Source organism: Oculina patagonica, chromosome 2, assembly GCF_052425735.1.
Source record: "Oculina patagonica isolate OP01 chromosome 2, crgOcupat, whole genome shotgun sequence".
Classification (NCBI taxonomy): Eukaryota; Metazoa; Cnidaria; class Anthozoa; order Scleractinia; family Oculinidae; genus Oculina; species Oculina patagonica.
Window position 1 is genome coordinate 14,263,422 of NC_135759.1, and position 16,718 is coordinate 14,280,139.

General features: G+C 38.0%; 3 protein-coding genes across 4 annotated transcripts; 2 read left to right on the forward strand and 1 right to left on the reverse strand.

Moving 5' to 3' along the window:
* The first annotated feature begins 545 nt into the window (after window positions 1-545).
* Window positions 546-7,234, forward strand: LOC144643088 (E3 ubiquitin-protein ligase TM129-like). 2 transcript variants are annotated; one of them, XM_078502229.1, is made up of 5 exons: window positions 546-643; window positions 896-984; window positions 3,811-3,961; window positions 4,722-5,199; window positions 6,517-7,234. In XM_078502229.1, exons 2-5 carry the CDS (start codon window positions 915-917, stop codon window positions 6,766-6,768), a joined length of 951 nt encoding a protein of 316 aa, XP_078358355.1. In that variant the 5' UTR covers window positions 546-643; window positions 896-914; the 3' UTR covers window positions 6,769-7,234. The 2 variants fall into 2 exon arrangements, with proteins under 2 accessions (XP_078358355.1, XP_078358354.1); XM_078502228.1 differs by having other exon boundaries at window positions 552-984.
* A 1,493-nt stretch (window positions 7,235-8,727) lies between these two features.
* On the reverse strand, window positions 8,728-9,630 carry LOC144643089 (protein N-lysine methyltransferase METTL21A-like). Its single transcript, XM_078502230.1, has one exon. The coding sequence runs from the start codon at window positions 9,519-9,521 to the stop codon at window positions 8,778-8,780; it is 744 nt and encodes a 247-aa protein (XP_078358356.1). The 5' UTR covers window positions 9,522-9,630; the 3' UTR covers window positions 8,728-8,777.
* Window positions 9,631-9,648: 18 nt separating this feature from the next.
* On the forward strand, window positions 9,649-15,033 carry LOC144643090 (ras-related protein Rab-24-like). The gene is made up of 8 exons (XM_078502231.1): window positions 9,649-9,911; window positions 10,997-11,065; window positions 11,213-11,291; window positions 11,366-11,433; window positions 12,377-12,476; window positions 12,828-12,878; window positions 13,079-13,141; window positions 13,706-15,033. Exons 1-8 carry the CDS (start codon window positions 9,795-9,797, stop codon window positions 13,783-13,785), a joined length of 627 nt encoding a protein of 208 aa, XP_078358357.1. The 5' UTR covers window positions 9,649-9,794; the 3' UTR covers window positions 13,786-15,033.
* The last annotated feature ends 1,685 nt before the right edge of the window (window positions 15,034-16,718 follow it).

Below are 16,718 nucleotides of genomic sequence, written 5' to 3' on the forward strand. Positions count from 1 at the left end.
TCAGTAAAAGCAAAACATAAAAAAATAAATCATTATAACAGACAAAAGAGTTACCGATAAACCTCGATCAACCATACACAATATTGTTTCTTCAAGTACAAGTAAGCGAAGTACCCTCCCCCTCCCGGGGGGGGGAGGGGTAAACCCTATACTGGCCTATACGGGGAGGCTCCGCCCGAAAGGGGTACCTCTTTCAGGCTTCAGGTATATAAAAGGGGTGGGTATTAGACAAGTTTAGGTATATCAAAGAGCAGGAAATTCTATCATTAGTTGTAACGTATTTTCTCGATTAAACGCCGGACCCCGATTAAACGCCGGCCTCGTATAAACGCCGGGACAAAATTGCTAGTTTTTAAATAAACAAAGAACACAACATGGAAACAAGGTAAGTCGAGTTTACTCGTAAAATATTTAATTTTATACCTTTTGAATCAAAATCGCTTAGTTTTCATACAAACCCTTATAAATCGAATCTTTGTAACACAACACCGCTCGAAGCCAAGAGTCACGTTCGCTTACACTTTATAAATAATTAATTCACGCAGTGAACTTGGGCCGCCTGTGATCTCAGCAAAGCACCTCAAGTACTAAGCCGAAAGTACCTCAAGGAAGCAAAGGAACTAAAGTAAAGCAAGCAAAACAGGTAAGGAATCCGAAAGCAGGCAAAGAACGCTAAATCAATCAAGCAACTGATATTCAGTATACCTTATATGAAGTACCTATGCTTCCTTATAATTTAGTTACCAGTTTCCCCTCGAATCTAACGTGGCAAATCCAAAATGGAGGAAATTGTGATTGTGTTTACTCTCGCCTATGCTCTTGTTTCTCTGTGCTTTGTGGCCCCTCCGAGGGAGTTTGTTAGTGCTGGCTTTACTGTACAGAATCTCTTGTCCAGTTATTTAGGGAGTGAAGATATGGACTTCGTTGGTTACCATTTGAAGAGGACTACATCCACGCTTCTTCTTCATTCTTTGCTTCCACTTGGTAAGATATCACGGGCACTTTAGTGTAGCTTTAATTATTTTAGTGTCTGTTAACGTAAATTGTATTTTTGAAAAAGCAACTGAACGAAAGTGAAACAGGCAAGTAAGTACGGTACACTCATTTTTTTTTATAAGAACGTCTTATTTTCAGCAAATTCAGCTGAATCGATCTGAATGTTCTTATTTTTCCCCCCAAGATTTTAGCCTAAAATGTTCTTAAAATATTCTTATTTATTACATTTTAAAAACAAAGTGGTTTTGCAACAAATTTATTCCTAACTGATATGTACATGTTCACATATAACTGTTGGGTGATTGGACATTCCATTTTTTATACGCACCCCCCTAAGAGGGTCGTACAGGGAGGTCTCTGGCACGATTCACGGGCGAAAAAAAATAACGAATCACGGATATTGAAAATTCATTTTCCCGAATCACGAAAATAAGTACTCTTTTATCCAGTTCTTACGCTACAAAGAGTGTTTGAAGAAATCCAAATTGATTAAAAAATTACGCAAATAAGAAAGAAACATACTTTTTTATCCTGTTCTTACTCTACAAAGTGTGTTTGAAGAAATCAAAATTGATTAAGGTGAAGGAAAGGCTGCATACTATATATCTCATACCTTCATCATTCTCGAAAGACGACTCTAACCATTCGTCCACTTCGTGTGGTAACGGCCCGAAGAAACATCAAATTGTCTAATGTATCTTCCTCCTCATTATCCGCGGGAGGATCGTCAGAATCTGAGTCAGTGTCGTACTCTTCCTCCTCGTCTACCTCGGTTTCCTCTACTACTTGACTTTCTTCAATGGCCTCGTTTGATGTAGAAGGCCTCTCAGTCGTAGCAGAAGTAACAGGTTGCTCTTCGACAGTGTTAGGGCTGAATGAAACTTTATCTTTGGGAAAGTCTGATGTTCTGTACATGTTTAATTGAACATGGTGGTCTCTTGCCTCACACTTCCCTGTCGTGCAGCTTGACCATTAGTTGTCGCCCACTCAATCATAAGGTCCCTTTCCTGCCTATTTAATTGTCTTATTGCCTTAAGATGCTCCAGTTTTGGAATGGCATTTAGTGGAGTGCTCTGACGCAGAACAGGATAATATGATTTATCGTGTGTGAAGTAATACGCACTCCAGGGAACTACACGCTTAATGCTCTCGTAAACAGTATTTGCCAGATTCCGTGCGTATTGCAAAAGGGTGGGGAACTGGTCCTTGAAATGACCAACTGCGTGAAGGTTTTCAACTTGAACTGTCAGACAGGAGTGCAGATCAATGGTGTAGCTTGGGTCATGTTCTTTAACTAACGCCTCTAGATCTTTCAGTCCATTTAAGATCATATTGACCGAAAGCTTCGTCTGATTAGAAATTGTTCCTCGAGAGCCGCTTGGTTTACCTGTGCTGCCATCATTACTATGCGACAATGCGTTCTCCGTCGTTGTTCCCAAGTAACTGTCAAGTTCTTCCAGAAGCTCGATTGCTTGGGGAAGGGAACGTTTTGGCACTTTCTGATGTTTCATATGAACAGAAAAGGCTTTATACAGGAGTCCAAGATGGTTTAGATATTTTACAATGCCTTTTATCAAGGTAATTAGCTTGACAGAGCCTGTTTGGGCATCGGTAATGAAAATGTTCTTATCAAGCTCCACACATATGCCCATAGGCTGCGCAAATGTTGCCTTGTCTCCCTTTCCATTTGCATTACCTTCCTTTCCTGTGCCAGCAATAACTACAGCCTCCTCACCACAGATCTTCATCTTTATTTGCAGGCTTCCGGTGTCCGCATAAACTATACCAGCGAGGTACGAGGCGACGTGTGCGCTTTCACTACATTCTTCAGTTCCGTTTCGTAGGATTATAGTTTCCTCGAGTGTTGACATTGAAACAGCTAGGATTCCACCTGGGTTGCCTTTGTGAGACAGATAAAGGACGTTACTGTTAAGGCACATGGACACTACTTCTGTGCAAGAGGCAGAGTATTTTGCCAGAACGGTAACATTGCCTTTAACTGCCACTCCATCCATCTTTAATGTAATGGAATAGATAACCTTGTCCACATCGCTGGCACAAAGGAAGATACTATCGCTTGCCTTGACAATGCTGGAAGGCTCAAGCTTTCGAGAAAGTTGAACTTTAGTCAGGTCACTTTTGGTTTCTGCATATGTTCTTTCTAAATTTTTAAGGTGCATAGAGAGTCGTTCTCAGAGAACCGGAACTGTTCCAAGTGTCTTTCTCTTTTCCCTTTTCGGGCTTTTCGAGCTGACAGAATTTAAGCTCGATAGAGAAGCCGAGGCCACGTTTCTTAGCCTCTGCCTTTAATCCGGCAAATTTCATCAACTTTTTGCTAAACACTTCCTATATATCCTATATTTTGTTGGAAATTAGTCTGATGTGTCAGTAGTCTCCTCACCTCAATCCACCATCCCCCCCCCCCTGATGGGCACTGGCAAAAAAAAAAAAACCCTCAGGGGGCTAGCCATAAGGGCAAGGAGATGGCCGGCACTTCAGTCTAGTTTGAAGTTAAAGTAGGAGACTCTTTTTTGGAAGTGAGCTCCCTTAACATTGGGTTTTCTAGATCACTGTAAAAAATTGACTGTAATATTGAGTTTTCTATTGGGCAATTGAATACTTATGTACATAGTTATTCTAGATAGAATTCAGGGAAATGTACATATCTTTTTAAAACAAGTAGTTGCTGTGGTTTGAGTTTACCCTTGGCACAATAGTCCATTCCAGCATAGTGATTTGAATATTAATAAAACTGATTTATCAATATTTTTGTTTTATGCTGACATTGAGTTTTCGTTTATTCGATCATTGCAGGTTATTATATTGGCTTGGGATTGGTGTCACCCAAGCTTCGTTTATTTGATCCAGCAAGGGCAGGATTCTCAGCAAATGTATTTCTGCTAGTTTGCTTGAGTGTTGCTCTTTGTGGTGCTGTTTGTGCACGATATTGGTCATGGAATAAATGGTAAGCTAGTCTGTGAGTGTAAAACGTCTTTTTTATAGCCATTCTGACACCCATGTTGAACTTATCCATTCCTGGGGGGGGAGGGGTTTGCATACTGCACCCTTTGTTACTTCTTTTAATTGAGTTACTTCTTAATACTTGAATGAATAGATGTGCTGTTTAGGACATTAACAATGGTCTTTTTCCGTAAGCAATGTAATGTAGTATGTCTCGTAACAAATGTAACTTATTGTACATTAGGTAATGTAACCGGCATGTGAGTAATGTATGTAGTGTAAGTAGTGTGAAGAATGTAAGCAATTCTAATGCAGTGAAATGTAAAAATGTAAGTAATTGTATGTTAAGTCATGTAGGTAACCTAAGTAATTGTTCTGTAAGTAGGCTATATATTTTTTTTTTCTGTGTGTTGCAATAAAAAAAAATAATAAACAAATGGTCTTTTAGATTCATAAATGACAGTTTTCCCTACCATTTTCTAAACTTCACCTCACAAAATCCCTACCTTTTTTATACATCCGATCTAAAAGAGTCGGAGCCTCCCTATATAGTCCATTATGGTCTGTGGGATTCCATACTGACATGGGTGATGTAAGCTGTAATGTATTAGCACTGTAAGCAATACCTATGGCTATGATATGAGCCATCTATGATCGATCAAAGAACTACATTAATAGCTAGGTGACAAAACATATCCTCGAAGTGGAAATAAGCTGAGTATTGTAAATGTAAACTTATCACTTGTTGACAAATGTTTCTACAGGTCAAACCATTCATTTGCAAAGCTGTTACTTAAGCATGGTTCCCCTTGGAGAGCAGTGGCTTCAAGTGTAAATATAGAGTTCCGTCGCATCACTAAATTCTCTTCAATCATTGGTGGAACCAGAGTTTACATCACAGATTCATGGATAATAAAATGCTCTGCCTATAAAGTTGACATTGCTCATCAGCCTGATGTACACCTGTCAATCATTCATGCCGAGGATCATGACATTTCCCATGAGAGTAATGTTGCTGTTCAGTTCTTGAACATTAAAGTTGCCAGTATAACCCCAGGAACCAAACCCTTTGTAATCAGACTCAATTCCACAGATTACGGCGACTTGAGAGAGAAGTTGCAAGCTCCAATAAGGAATGCCAGAAATGTAGTGATACATCAGTCACTGAGTGACAAGTTTATTGAGGCTTTCAAGGAACAAGTGTCTCACAATGAAGCTTATCAGTTGCAGGAGGGAGAAGAGGTTTGTAGTCAACATGTAAAATTACATCATGATAGTTTTTATGTGAAATTGGAACAGCATTATAACAGTAGTGAATCGAACGACAGCTAGCCATCTGCTGCATACATGCTTTGAGACCACATGGCTACTGATCCTTTCATCCCAATACCATATTTCTCTGTTATATAGACTGTTGTCGGGTGGCAGAAGAGGGACTGTCCCCCTCCAGCTTTTAACATTGGGCATCCAGTTCTTGTGGATGCATGGGCCAGAAATTTTTTTATTGCTGTTGTTACTTGTCGTAGAAATTAAAACCATACATAATTATATTCAAGGCCCATTTACACGACAGAAAATTTGTGGCATGGCTCGGATAAAAATGGTACAAATGCCGAAAAAATAGTTCCGCACATATAAATTTTGTTGTGTAAACGACTCTACCTCACCCGTGCCAAACCAAAATTTTACCCGTGCTCGGACCTAGTCATGAGGTAGTCGGAGCACAGATAAAATTGGTTCGTGTTCCTGAAAATACATGTATAACCCGGCTGGAATAAAATGTGTAGTGTAAACAATTAGCCGTGCTGAACCAACTCTTTACTAATGAAATTTCATTCAATAAATTTTCAGAAATTCCACCATTCGACATGGCGGTGTGTTAGACGTGTATTTTAAGACAAAATAGTTGCCAAGAAAATCTTATGAACATTCATGGAAGAACTAGCATGACTTTCAGCAGTCTTCTTTGGTCACTTTCTCCTAAGTTTGTGATCCTTAGTGTCCAGAGTCGAAAGCTAAAATTCTGTCTTGGAGAGCACGATGTAAGGAGTTGATTCAAATAATGCGAGGGGAAAAAAATGATAAAAAATAATCGTTGTGGTTAATAGGGGAGGTACAAGCCATCACTGCTGCCATTTGAACAAGAACCATATACCTTTACCCTTTTCAAGTCTTCTGTGAAAAAGGGGAAAAGATGCGTGAGTTGTATTTGGTGTTTAAATGAAATAGCAGCACTTGCACTAAGGCAGAATCGCATACGCTGGACAAGATGTTGAGCCTTTTACCCGCACCAAAACATTATTTAACGCAGTTTGGCACGGCAGGTGTAAACAGGGTATCAGTGCTATTTTGTTTAGTACGCATACCAATTTCATCCAAGCCATGCCACAAATTTTCTGACATGTAAATGGGCCTTCAGAAACTGCATGTGACTTACCAGTATTCTCTCATAAAACTTGCTCTGCTGCATGGGAAATGAGTTACAATACTATTATTTTAGAACTAAATGGCTGTTTATACCCTAACATGACTACATCTTTTCTTGTTTTAAACCCATAGGAACCAGAACCTTGCATTGGTTGCATGCAGCAACCAGCCAACATCAAACTACAGAAGCTGTGTGCTTTGTCGGGGGAGGGAGAATGCGTCCCCTGTTACTGCCGCCCTATGTGGTGTATAGACTGTATGGGCAAATGGTTTGCCAGTCGACAAGACCAGCATCAGCCTGAGAGGTGGCTGGCTAGTACCTCTCCTTGTCCAACTTGTCGTGCAAAATTTTGTATGCTTGATGTGTGTTTGGTTATCAGATGACAGAGGAAGTATTGTGTAATAGGACTGATGGACATGTATGTTAGTGATCATGCCTTATCGGCCAGAATAGGACTTTGACAAACTGTTAAAAGATGACCTATCCACTGTCTACAGTTATAGTACTGTAGAGTCAAAATGTTAACACCAAGGAGTCTTTCTGGAATGTCTTATATCAGAAAAATGCTTACAGTCAGTCAAATTTAGTATACAAGAGCAATCATGAAAAATGAAGCTTTCTATGGCATGAGATATAATATCTATGTAGTCTTACCTGTGAAAATAAAATTTTATTTCAACCGATTTTGCGAACTTAGCCCTGTTCACAAGGGTTTCACCCAGCGATCTAACTTAGCCCAAATCAGTAGGATTGTTTGGGTTTAATCACTTCTCTAGTGTTCACTTTTACAACAGACGTGCCAGAGCTACTCCAAATGCATGAAAATAAATGTTTCTTTTTATAGTGGTACACTAGACTGTATGATTAGTTGTTGCTAGCTAATAATCAAAAGGGGTCAATCAAGGTTCTGTGACCAAATGTTCATTGTCTCTTGACATGATGTTTAGACATATTGTCAAGAACTGTCATGCATGAATCACAGAGTCTCTGGCAAAGACAAGCTTGCTAGAGCATTGACACAGAGTGGTTTTACATTACCAGATGCAAGGCTTTGTAGCTGTCAGCCACTCAGTTTTTTGGTATAATCTGGCTTAAAATTCGGTGTAGGTTCCCTTTGATTTGGTCAGTCACCCAGTCATTTTCTTATCAAGATACACAAGCCAAGCTGACCCACACTTCCCGATGTTAGCTTGGTTTCTGTAGCATGACAGAAGCAACTAGGAGTACTGCAACCCCCTTTTATGGCATCCAGAAATGGGTTGTTCAGATACATAAAAATGCTCGGTGGTGGTGGCATCATCGCTATGTAAATAATGTTTAGGAAATTCTTTTAGTACAAACCTATACTAATTTTACGAACGAACAAATCAAGGTTATTATGATGTCAAAATTTGATACCATAGCAACCCATATGAGGTTAAAGATACCCTATTTTTGACCTTGAGGCTAATAACCCAAAAACTACTTGGTGAAATTTCCTGCTTTTGATATATTTTGATCTCACCAATAAAGTGAACAGTTTTGCAAATTTTTTATAAAATTCTGTATGTAGATTTCATAGCTATGTTATTTTTTCATTAATTTAAGGTGGCTTTAAACTCCACCTACACAATTTTTTTAAAAATTGTTAGATTGTTTGTTTTGTCCATTTAGCCTGCAGAACAGGCGGTTTATTTTTTGCCACAAATGGTCAAAAATAAGGTGTCTTTGATTATTTTGACATTACCATGGCAACGATTTTTGACATCACAGTGACTTCACTTTGCTCATTGTAAAACCTTCACAAAGTTGCTCTCTCTAAATATTTCGGTCTTCCAGTTTCAGTGACATTGACATAATTATCTCAATAGGAATCTATAGACACTTAGAAGATAAAGAGGCTTTCCTAAACGTAAATAAAATCATCACCGCATCATTGTTGACGGATGGTTGTCCATTAAACCACTGATAGTGATACAGTTCTAAAAAATGAAAGTCTGGGATATGGGTGAGGATTTTCGGTGTATAGTCTAGTAAAGGGTCGCAAAACCAGTTGAACATCATCAGGTATAGGGTAAGGGTTTCAGCAGCACACCCCACATAAAAATATACAGGGTGCCCAACCCAGGATTGCTAAATATAAATTCAGTACTTTGAAGACATAAGAGAATAGTGCTCTATAGTTATGCAATGATTTGCAAATAAGTATGTAGGTCTTGACGAATTTTCTGCAATCCCACACCTATTAATTAAAGTGGAGTGATCCTTGATATTCTCAATTTACTGTAACCTAGATCTGGTCTTTTTTCACCTTGGTAAACAATTCAGTTTTGAGGCTGCCTTTGATATGAAGGAAATTAATATTATACGTTGAAAAGCACGATTTTATTCACGGTGACTTAGCTCCTTTAACTTATATCTTTCTTGCTTTATAAACAATTATGTCCAGTTCTTGATCGTACATAACGGTTTCATGCCGGAAGTGCTTGGAAAGAAGTTCAAAAAACCGTTTGTCTCTATCATAACGTATCTTACATGACAGTAAAACAATTGAATTTTCGTCACAAAGATCTTGTAAAGTTTTCAATAAATCACTGAATGTCTCCTCAATGTAAACTATATCTGCTCCCAGCACAAAATCAAAAGGTGGCGAAAAAGATGAAACGTTTTGTCCCCATTCAAGTTCCTTTATCGCAACAGAATTCTGGTTTTCGCCCAAATTTCCCTCCACGTTCATTTTCGTAACGTTCAGGGCCATTTTTCGGTCGGTAATAGTAACATTTCCACCGAGCAAACTTGCTACAATTCCGGCGAACCCAGTTCCAGCGCCAAGCTCGATCACTTTCTTTCCGTGAAGTTCAGCGGCTATTTTCTCAAGATAACGACCAAGAACGATTGCTGCATCCCAAACGACCGCTGCAACACCAACATCGTTCCAATTTTGAAAGACTGTTAAGGTTCTCCCGGCAAATTCGAAGCTTCTTTCTTTGGCATGGAATGAACTTAAAAACACTGCGGATGAGTCGTACGGAACAATAGCCATTTCTGACGTATTTGTTGGAAACGAAGGACTAGGCAAAATAGATAAACAAATAAATATCGCTGTTAAACAGTTCTTGGGCCACAAAATCGTACAGCACCGATAAAATCCACGCATAATATGTGATACATACAAATACTAAATACTGACTCAAAGACAAAGACAAGAGCAAATTTCACCAGGCGTTCCAATCGCTCTAGTTTCCAGTCTTTTCGCGATCGTTTTCCAGGATATCGAAGTAATTTCAGCGATGATGTGACGGAAACAAGCTTGTGAAATAACATTTTGTGCACTTGCTTGTGCCACTTAACCTGTTTCCTGGAACAACATATCAAAGGGGACTATCAAGCCTAAACATATGCGATGTTTGTGTCGAATTGTTGATGCTAAATGGGGTCCAAAGTGGATGCAAAGGTTGTCCTTCTGGGAAAGGAATACAGTGGGAAGACCAGCTTAGTGGAGAGATATTTACACCACAGATTCAACGATAGTATTCCTTACCAGAATGTAAGGTTATCTTATAAACTTTAAAGTTAATAGAGTAGTGTTATAACGATTTTTATAGTTGTTATCTGATTGTAGGCAAGAAAAACGTTTCTATGCTTAAGTAGCTTAAGCCAAAATATTTATAACATGTAAGGACCTATTACCCCTTATAATCATGTTATTCTTAGACTGCCGGCTTAAATTAAATTAAACCCATAATAAATAATGAGATTTTTTTCACTTCCTGGTGTACTTTCGTTTTCGAAATTTTATCGATGGATAGTTTTACAAAGCAAACTTTTTTTAGACTCAATTTTTACCTGCAAGCAGGGAAATTCCTCAACTTTTTGTAATCATTTTGATTCCTGTTGGACGTGTGTGGCCATGTCTATCTCCATACAAATCTACTCATAAATTAAATTATGTGGTGAACATCACATGTATGTTATGTGAATTTAACAGAACAGAACAAAAAAATGGTGCATAGTGGTGAAAGGAAAGTATAGAAAGATTTTTAGTCTAGAACATATTTAAATTGAATATTTTAATTTTAGCATGCACATTCACATGTAAACGAGCCCCTGGCTCACTGGTGAAATGTGTCTAAATAAAGTACTTACATGCTACTTACTCAGCATCTATACCAACCCCATGTACCCCTTAGGCGTGAGTCTCACCCGGGCAGTTTAAAAAAGTCAATTTCATGTGTTGCCAGTTCATGTCTGCAGATCAATTTCTTATACCATAGCTGGAAAAATCATGCTATAACATCCTTAACTGACGCACTTCCTAAAAATAAATTGTAAAGTTGTAAAAAAACAATGCAGGGAAAGATTCAAATGGTGGCACTTCCCCTTAATGGCCAGTTCCGTCTATAAGATGCACCTGTCAGTAAATCATGCACAAGACTTGGCAACACTGAATACAACTACCATGCATGATTCCCTGCAGACATGTGTCATAGAGGGAATTGGCCATTCTCTGATCTTAGAAGGGAAAAGTACTTGTGACAAGATTGTGCTTGGCAAAACACACCCCGGGAATGGGATTCCAGATAAACTCTTATGAAAATTGTTAATTTATTCATCTACTGTATTTTTTACCAGACAATAGGAGCAGCATTTGGTGCTAAAAAAGTCACCGTGGGCAACAAATGTGTAACTTTAGGGATATGGGTGAGTTTTATCAATTTTTATAATAATTATAATAATAATAAAAAATAATATTAATTGATTAGATGTTTATAATATTAGGTATTATATAACATGTACATGAAACTTAATGAAACTTTTTAATGCTTATAAACATTCAACCTTTTACAGGATACAGCTGGTTCTGAGCGGTATGAGGCTATGAGTAGGATATACTATCGTGGAGCTAAAGCTGCTGTTTTATGCTATGGTAAGGACTTGCTCTGCTCTACAATACAAAGAAGTTACTGGTTACTAGTGGTAACACTTTCCAATTTTTCTTAGACCTCACAGACAAGTCCAGTTTTGATAGAGCAAAATATTGGGTAAATGAGCTGAAGACATATGAAGAAGTAAGTATTAAAGTTAATATCTAAATGTTATTAAAACATAATCTTTGCATTGTCAATATTGTTGTTATCCCGGTTGAATTTTGTTTTGTAAGAACACACTGGTATAGCTTGTAAAGCAATAACTTTCACAAATTTATTGAATTTTACTTCAACAAACTCATGTGTCTGACCACTTTTGATTTTCACAAAGTTTCTATTGATCAAATTCAAAATTTTCAAGGGCAAAGCATATTTAAGTGGATTTATGAGCAAGGATAGAAAATATAGTTGCTGAATGTAAACATATATATCCATTATCTTAGAGAAACAAGTACTTTTACTTGACTTCCCAAAGGTCAGCAATTACATTGTTTACATGTATAATGTACACAAACACAAAGTAACATAAACAGAAAAAACTTGTCATATATTGCAGTGGTCATTTAAAAGGAGTTAATAAAATGATAACACAAAGGCTGACCTTTTGTTTGGTCCAAAACAAGGTGGCTGTAATAACATGGTACTCAACTAATAACTTGTAAACTTCCTCTTTGCAGGGCTGCAAATAACAGTCGGTCATCGGACATTGGCCAACCAAAATTTGCTTGTGTCTGATGAAATCCCAAGTGTGGTCAGACATAATGTCCAGACAATTTTTTGCTCATAAATCATTTTACGGCAAAGATGAATAAAAATCTGTCCAACCACAATTTTATTTTGTCCGACCAAGATGGTGTCCTAGTAGGACAATGACATATGTCCTTTCAAGTTAAAAAAATTATTTGCAGCCCTGTCTTTGTTACCTATGGCGCGGGACATAAGGCAACAACAGTCTCTCTCCATTTTACATGTAGTTCACAGAGTAGTCATGAGTTGGGGTACTGTAATATTACTCAAATGTGAAGATCCAAAATACACATTGTACATGTACATGTAGGTAAACTAGTTCTTTATTTCTTTTCAGAGTTGTAAAATATACTTGTGTGGTACCAAATACGACATAGTTCAGAATGATAAAAAGTTGCGTCAAGTTGATTACCATGTTACGACAGATTATGCTGACGGTAAGCAGCTTTAGGCTTGGTTTGTTTAGACACTGCTTAGAACTTCTGTTAGCATCAGAAAAACAAAGTGATGTTTCATCTTGTGATCACTGTTATGTTGAGGAATTAATTGAGTTTTCAATTAAGTGTCAATAATAATCCAAAGTTGCCTTGTTTTTACTTTCAAATAATTATTTTTGCTTTTATTTTTACCTATCTCACCATAGGTTCACTTTGTGGTTTATTTATTGTGTTGGCTATTGTTCACGGCTTTGGTTTTACATGTAGTTGAAAGACACTCAATTCAAACATGCTTTTGCTAGCAATTTTTATTTTACAGGGAAATGTCAGTAAATGCTTTTTTATCCTCAGGAATTGATGGCAAGGTATTTGAAACCTCAAGTAAAACTGGACACAATGTTGGTGAGTATAGACTAAAACTGTTTTGGTTGTGATATACATGTAGACTGTTTAACAAAATGGGTGCAAAGAAAATGAAATTCATTTTCACACTCAATGGCATCAAATTAATGGCCTGTAAACACATCAAAACTCAGGAAATGAAATATAACATGGCTTGTGTGAAGAGCCTTTGTCTGAATGTATGTCTGCTTTCTATTTAGAGGAGTTGTTCTTTCAACTGGCCCAGGACTACTCAAAAGAAGAAGAGCCACCAGCTGGCCATGGTATGTTCATGTAGATTGTCTTTGAGTCAAACATCTCGCTAGTAAGATTTAAATGAAAAACACGTCAGAATTTGTCCAGCAAACTATTAATAACTCTCATTAACTGAGAACTATACTGAGAGAACACCACCATTGGTCTTTCTTGCACAGACCACACTTTGTTTGGTCCATACCAAATGACCTCGGCAATACTCTCCCAGTAGGGATGTGGTGGTGTTATGGTTAGTGCTGGAGTCTGGCTCAAGTGGTGCAGGTTTGAGCCCTGGCCCGGGTCACTGTGTTTTGGTCTTGGGCGAAACACTTTACTCTTACAGTGCCTCTCTTGACTTGGGTGTAAAAATGGGTGCCAGTGAATAAATGCTGGGGGTAACCCTGCCATGGACAAGCATCCCATCCAGGGGGGAGAAGAAATACTCCTAGCTTAATCCTAAAGAAAATGGGATAAGCTGGGGTGGTACTATGGGCCACTTGGCTCAATGCAGACTTACTTTACCTTACTTGATGGTTAATAAAAAGTACATGTTCGAACATAATAATAATATTGCTAATTTTTGTTTGCATCAGGGGATGGTGAAAGAGAGACATTAGAGTTAACAGAGCCTTCGCGACATGGAAGGCCAGCTTGCTGTGGAATCAAATTATGATGTTTCAGGTCATTAGGTGCATCAGTGGTACAAACAAATTTAGACGCCCTCAAGTTGATTAAATCATTTTAAACAGTTGGTTTCCCAATATAATTATAAATTAGGTATTTTACTATATTAAAGTATTTTGTTATAGAGTTGAACCTTGTTTAGCCTGCGTGGCAGGCGTTGTTAGTTTCTAGCTAAAAACTATAAACTAACGACGCCTACCACGCAGGCTAAACCTTGTTGAGATGCTAAAATACATATAAAAGGACAGACTAATGCATCTTGCATGTGTTGTAAAGAGAGGTTTGTGTATTATAATGGAGGTAGTCAGTTATGTGGATTTTAGTTCCTCAGGTAGTGGACTTGAGACATGACCCAAGGAACAAGGTGTCTAGTAGACTTTCTCAAAGTCCTTTGACAAGCCGTTTAGGTATGTCGGTTTTGGTATGTCCCTTGTAGGGTTTCGTCACTCACAAGTGTCGCTTTGTGACTCACTGTGCAACACTTTTAGGCTCGCTACGCTTGCCTATAGAAGGCGACTTGGGGCAAGTCTAGGTGTCTAGTATAATAAGAAGTTTTCCTGTTGACAATATCTTTTGTCTGGGCAAGATTTTCTGCCTCCCAGTGGCCTGGCCAGGCTGCATTTTTTGTAGCTTACGCCAAAGATCTTCAGTGTGGATTAAGTGCCTTAGCGTAGGCTTAAAAAGAAAACCTTGGCATAGAATGAACACGGAATGCACCCTGGCCAGTGGCTTAATTTAAAAAAATACGGGCACACATAGCAAATTAAGGCAAGGTGTTGTATGTTTTGAACATATTTTATAAAGGTGGGGTATAGTGTAGGGTGAGGCATTCTTCAGTGTGTCAACATACAAATTCGCCATAATTTCTATGACTAGTCTTTAGGTATTTTTTACCAGTTTGGAGAACTTGTAGGATAATTGATCTTGTTATGTCAAGGATAAAATTTGGTCTTCACCTCTTTTGAAGTATGACAGGCATTTCTTAGTAAGTGCATGTAGTTTCAGACAGTTTTATTAGCGCGTCTTCCTTTGCAAGTGAGTTCAAAAAGTTAAAACAGCGTCAGTACATCTATAAGTAACAGACTGTCATCTCTTCATTTTTTCCTCTAAGGTTCTTATCTATGAAGCTAAAACTTTTTTCTCTCAGTCCTAGTTGTAAAGAAAACAATAAAATGTGACTGATATGTATAATTACGTATGTACATTTAGATGGACGATGAATAAAATTAATAGTATTTTTGTTGTTAAGCGCGTTTACACTGGGCAACACACAGGCATGACCATGATTGGATAAAAAGGACTAATACATACTTATTCTTCTAATGCTGATGTCACAAGAAATAAGTATATGCACGAGAAAACAAAATTGTTCGTTTTTCTTGTGCTTATTTCTAGTCAGAATAGCATAGAAGAATGAATGTGTTTGTTCATCTTAAGTGCTTAGGTGTATGCTTGTGCTTATGTCTAGACTGCGAACTGCCCCGCCGGCCAAGCGCTCTCCAGAAAGCATGTTCGCAGGCTAGCTTATGCCCAGTGAAAACTAGCCTTTAGATTGAGCAGAATTTCTTGTAGAGACACTTGCTTTATTTGTAAAAAATCTGCACTTTTTATTGATTCCTTTACCAGGGTAAAACATGAAATTGTAATAAATATTTAGCCTCGTCCTGCACTACAGGAGCAAAGAGGATGAGTGAGAGAGTGCAATAAACCAGGCGTAGTCAATCGATAAACCGATAATCGATAACAATCAATAGCAATCGATATCAATCGAAGATTGATATCGATTTCCGATGCCACTCGATAGAAATCGATAAAGAAAAAAAGTTGTGAGTTCGATTGACATCGGAAATCGATAAGGATTGGTTTATCGATTGTTATCGATTTTTATCGGAAGTTATTTATGTCAATTCCTACATGTTAAACATGGATACGATGTTCTTTTATGGGTCTATTAAGTTCTTCAATCGTGGATATGTAATGAAAATATTACCAAGCTTGTAGTTGTAATAGAAGGACAAGAACAATATTGATACTCCAGCGCGATTCAAAATTAGAAGAAGAAGTTGCGGCCGAAGTAGCGGTGCGCAACCCTCTAGTCTCGCTATAACAACGTCATAAATACATTGTATGAAGCAAAAAGATGGAATCGTTCGGGAGGGCTACAATGTCCGTGCATATATAGGATCGAGTTGAACTTTCACCTACGCAAGAACACTGCAAGAACGCCATAATGGAGATGCAATCGACAGCGCTCTGAGCGCTGCCTGGGTTGAATGGACTAGTTAAAATATTTCAAAACCCCAAACCACGAGAATCCTGATGAACATTCTGCCTGGACCTCAGACTGGACTTCGGCAGGACTAGATGCTGAATTAATAAAATGTTTCACCATTTAAACGCCGGTCTCGTATATTGTTTTACTAAATAGTAACGCCATCTTTAGAATATGTTTGAAACGAATACACTCCCGGAGGCTCCTTGGGATTAGTAGTTGTTATCGATTACTGTCGATTGCTATCGATTATTATCGATTTTCTCAATCGATAACAATCGATAAAGTTTTTTCTGTGAGTTCGATTGTTATTGATTACCGATTTCAATCGATATCAATCGGTGATTGATATCGATAGATATCGATTGTATCGATTGATTTCCGATATCGATTTCTATCGATTGACTACGCCTGGAATAAATAATTTAACATATTCACGTGTTCTCATTTGATTTTAACACTTTCTATGCACCAGGGCCCCAGGTCTCTTTGTGCTTGTCTTGATAAGGAACGTTGCCATCAAAACAAACGTTCTTGGTCAGGTATGGCATACAAAAGTTAAATAATTTAGCGCACACATGTGTCATAAATTGGGTTGAGATGCTGTGAAAGATTTTATTTATTACAACTAACTCTTAAAAGTAAGTTTT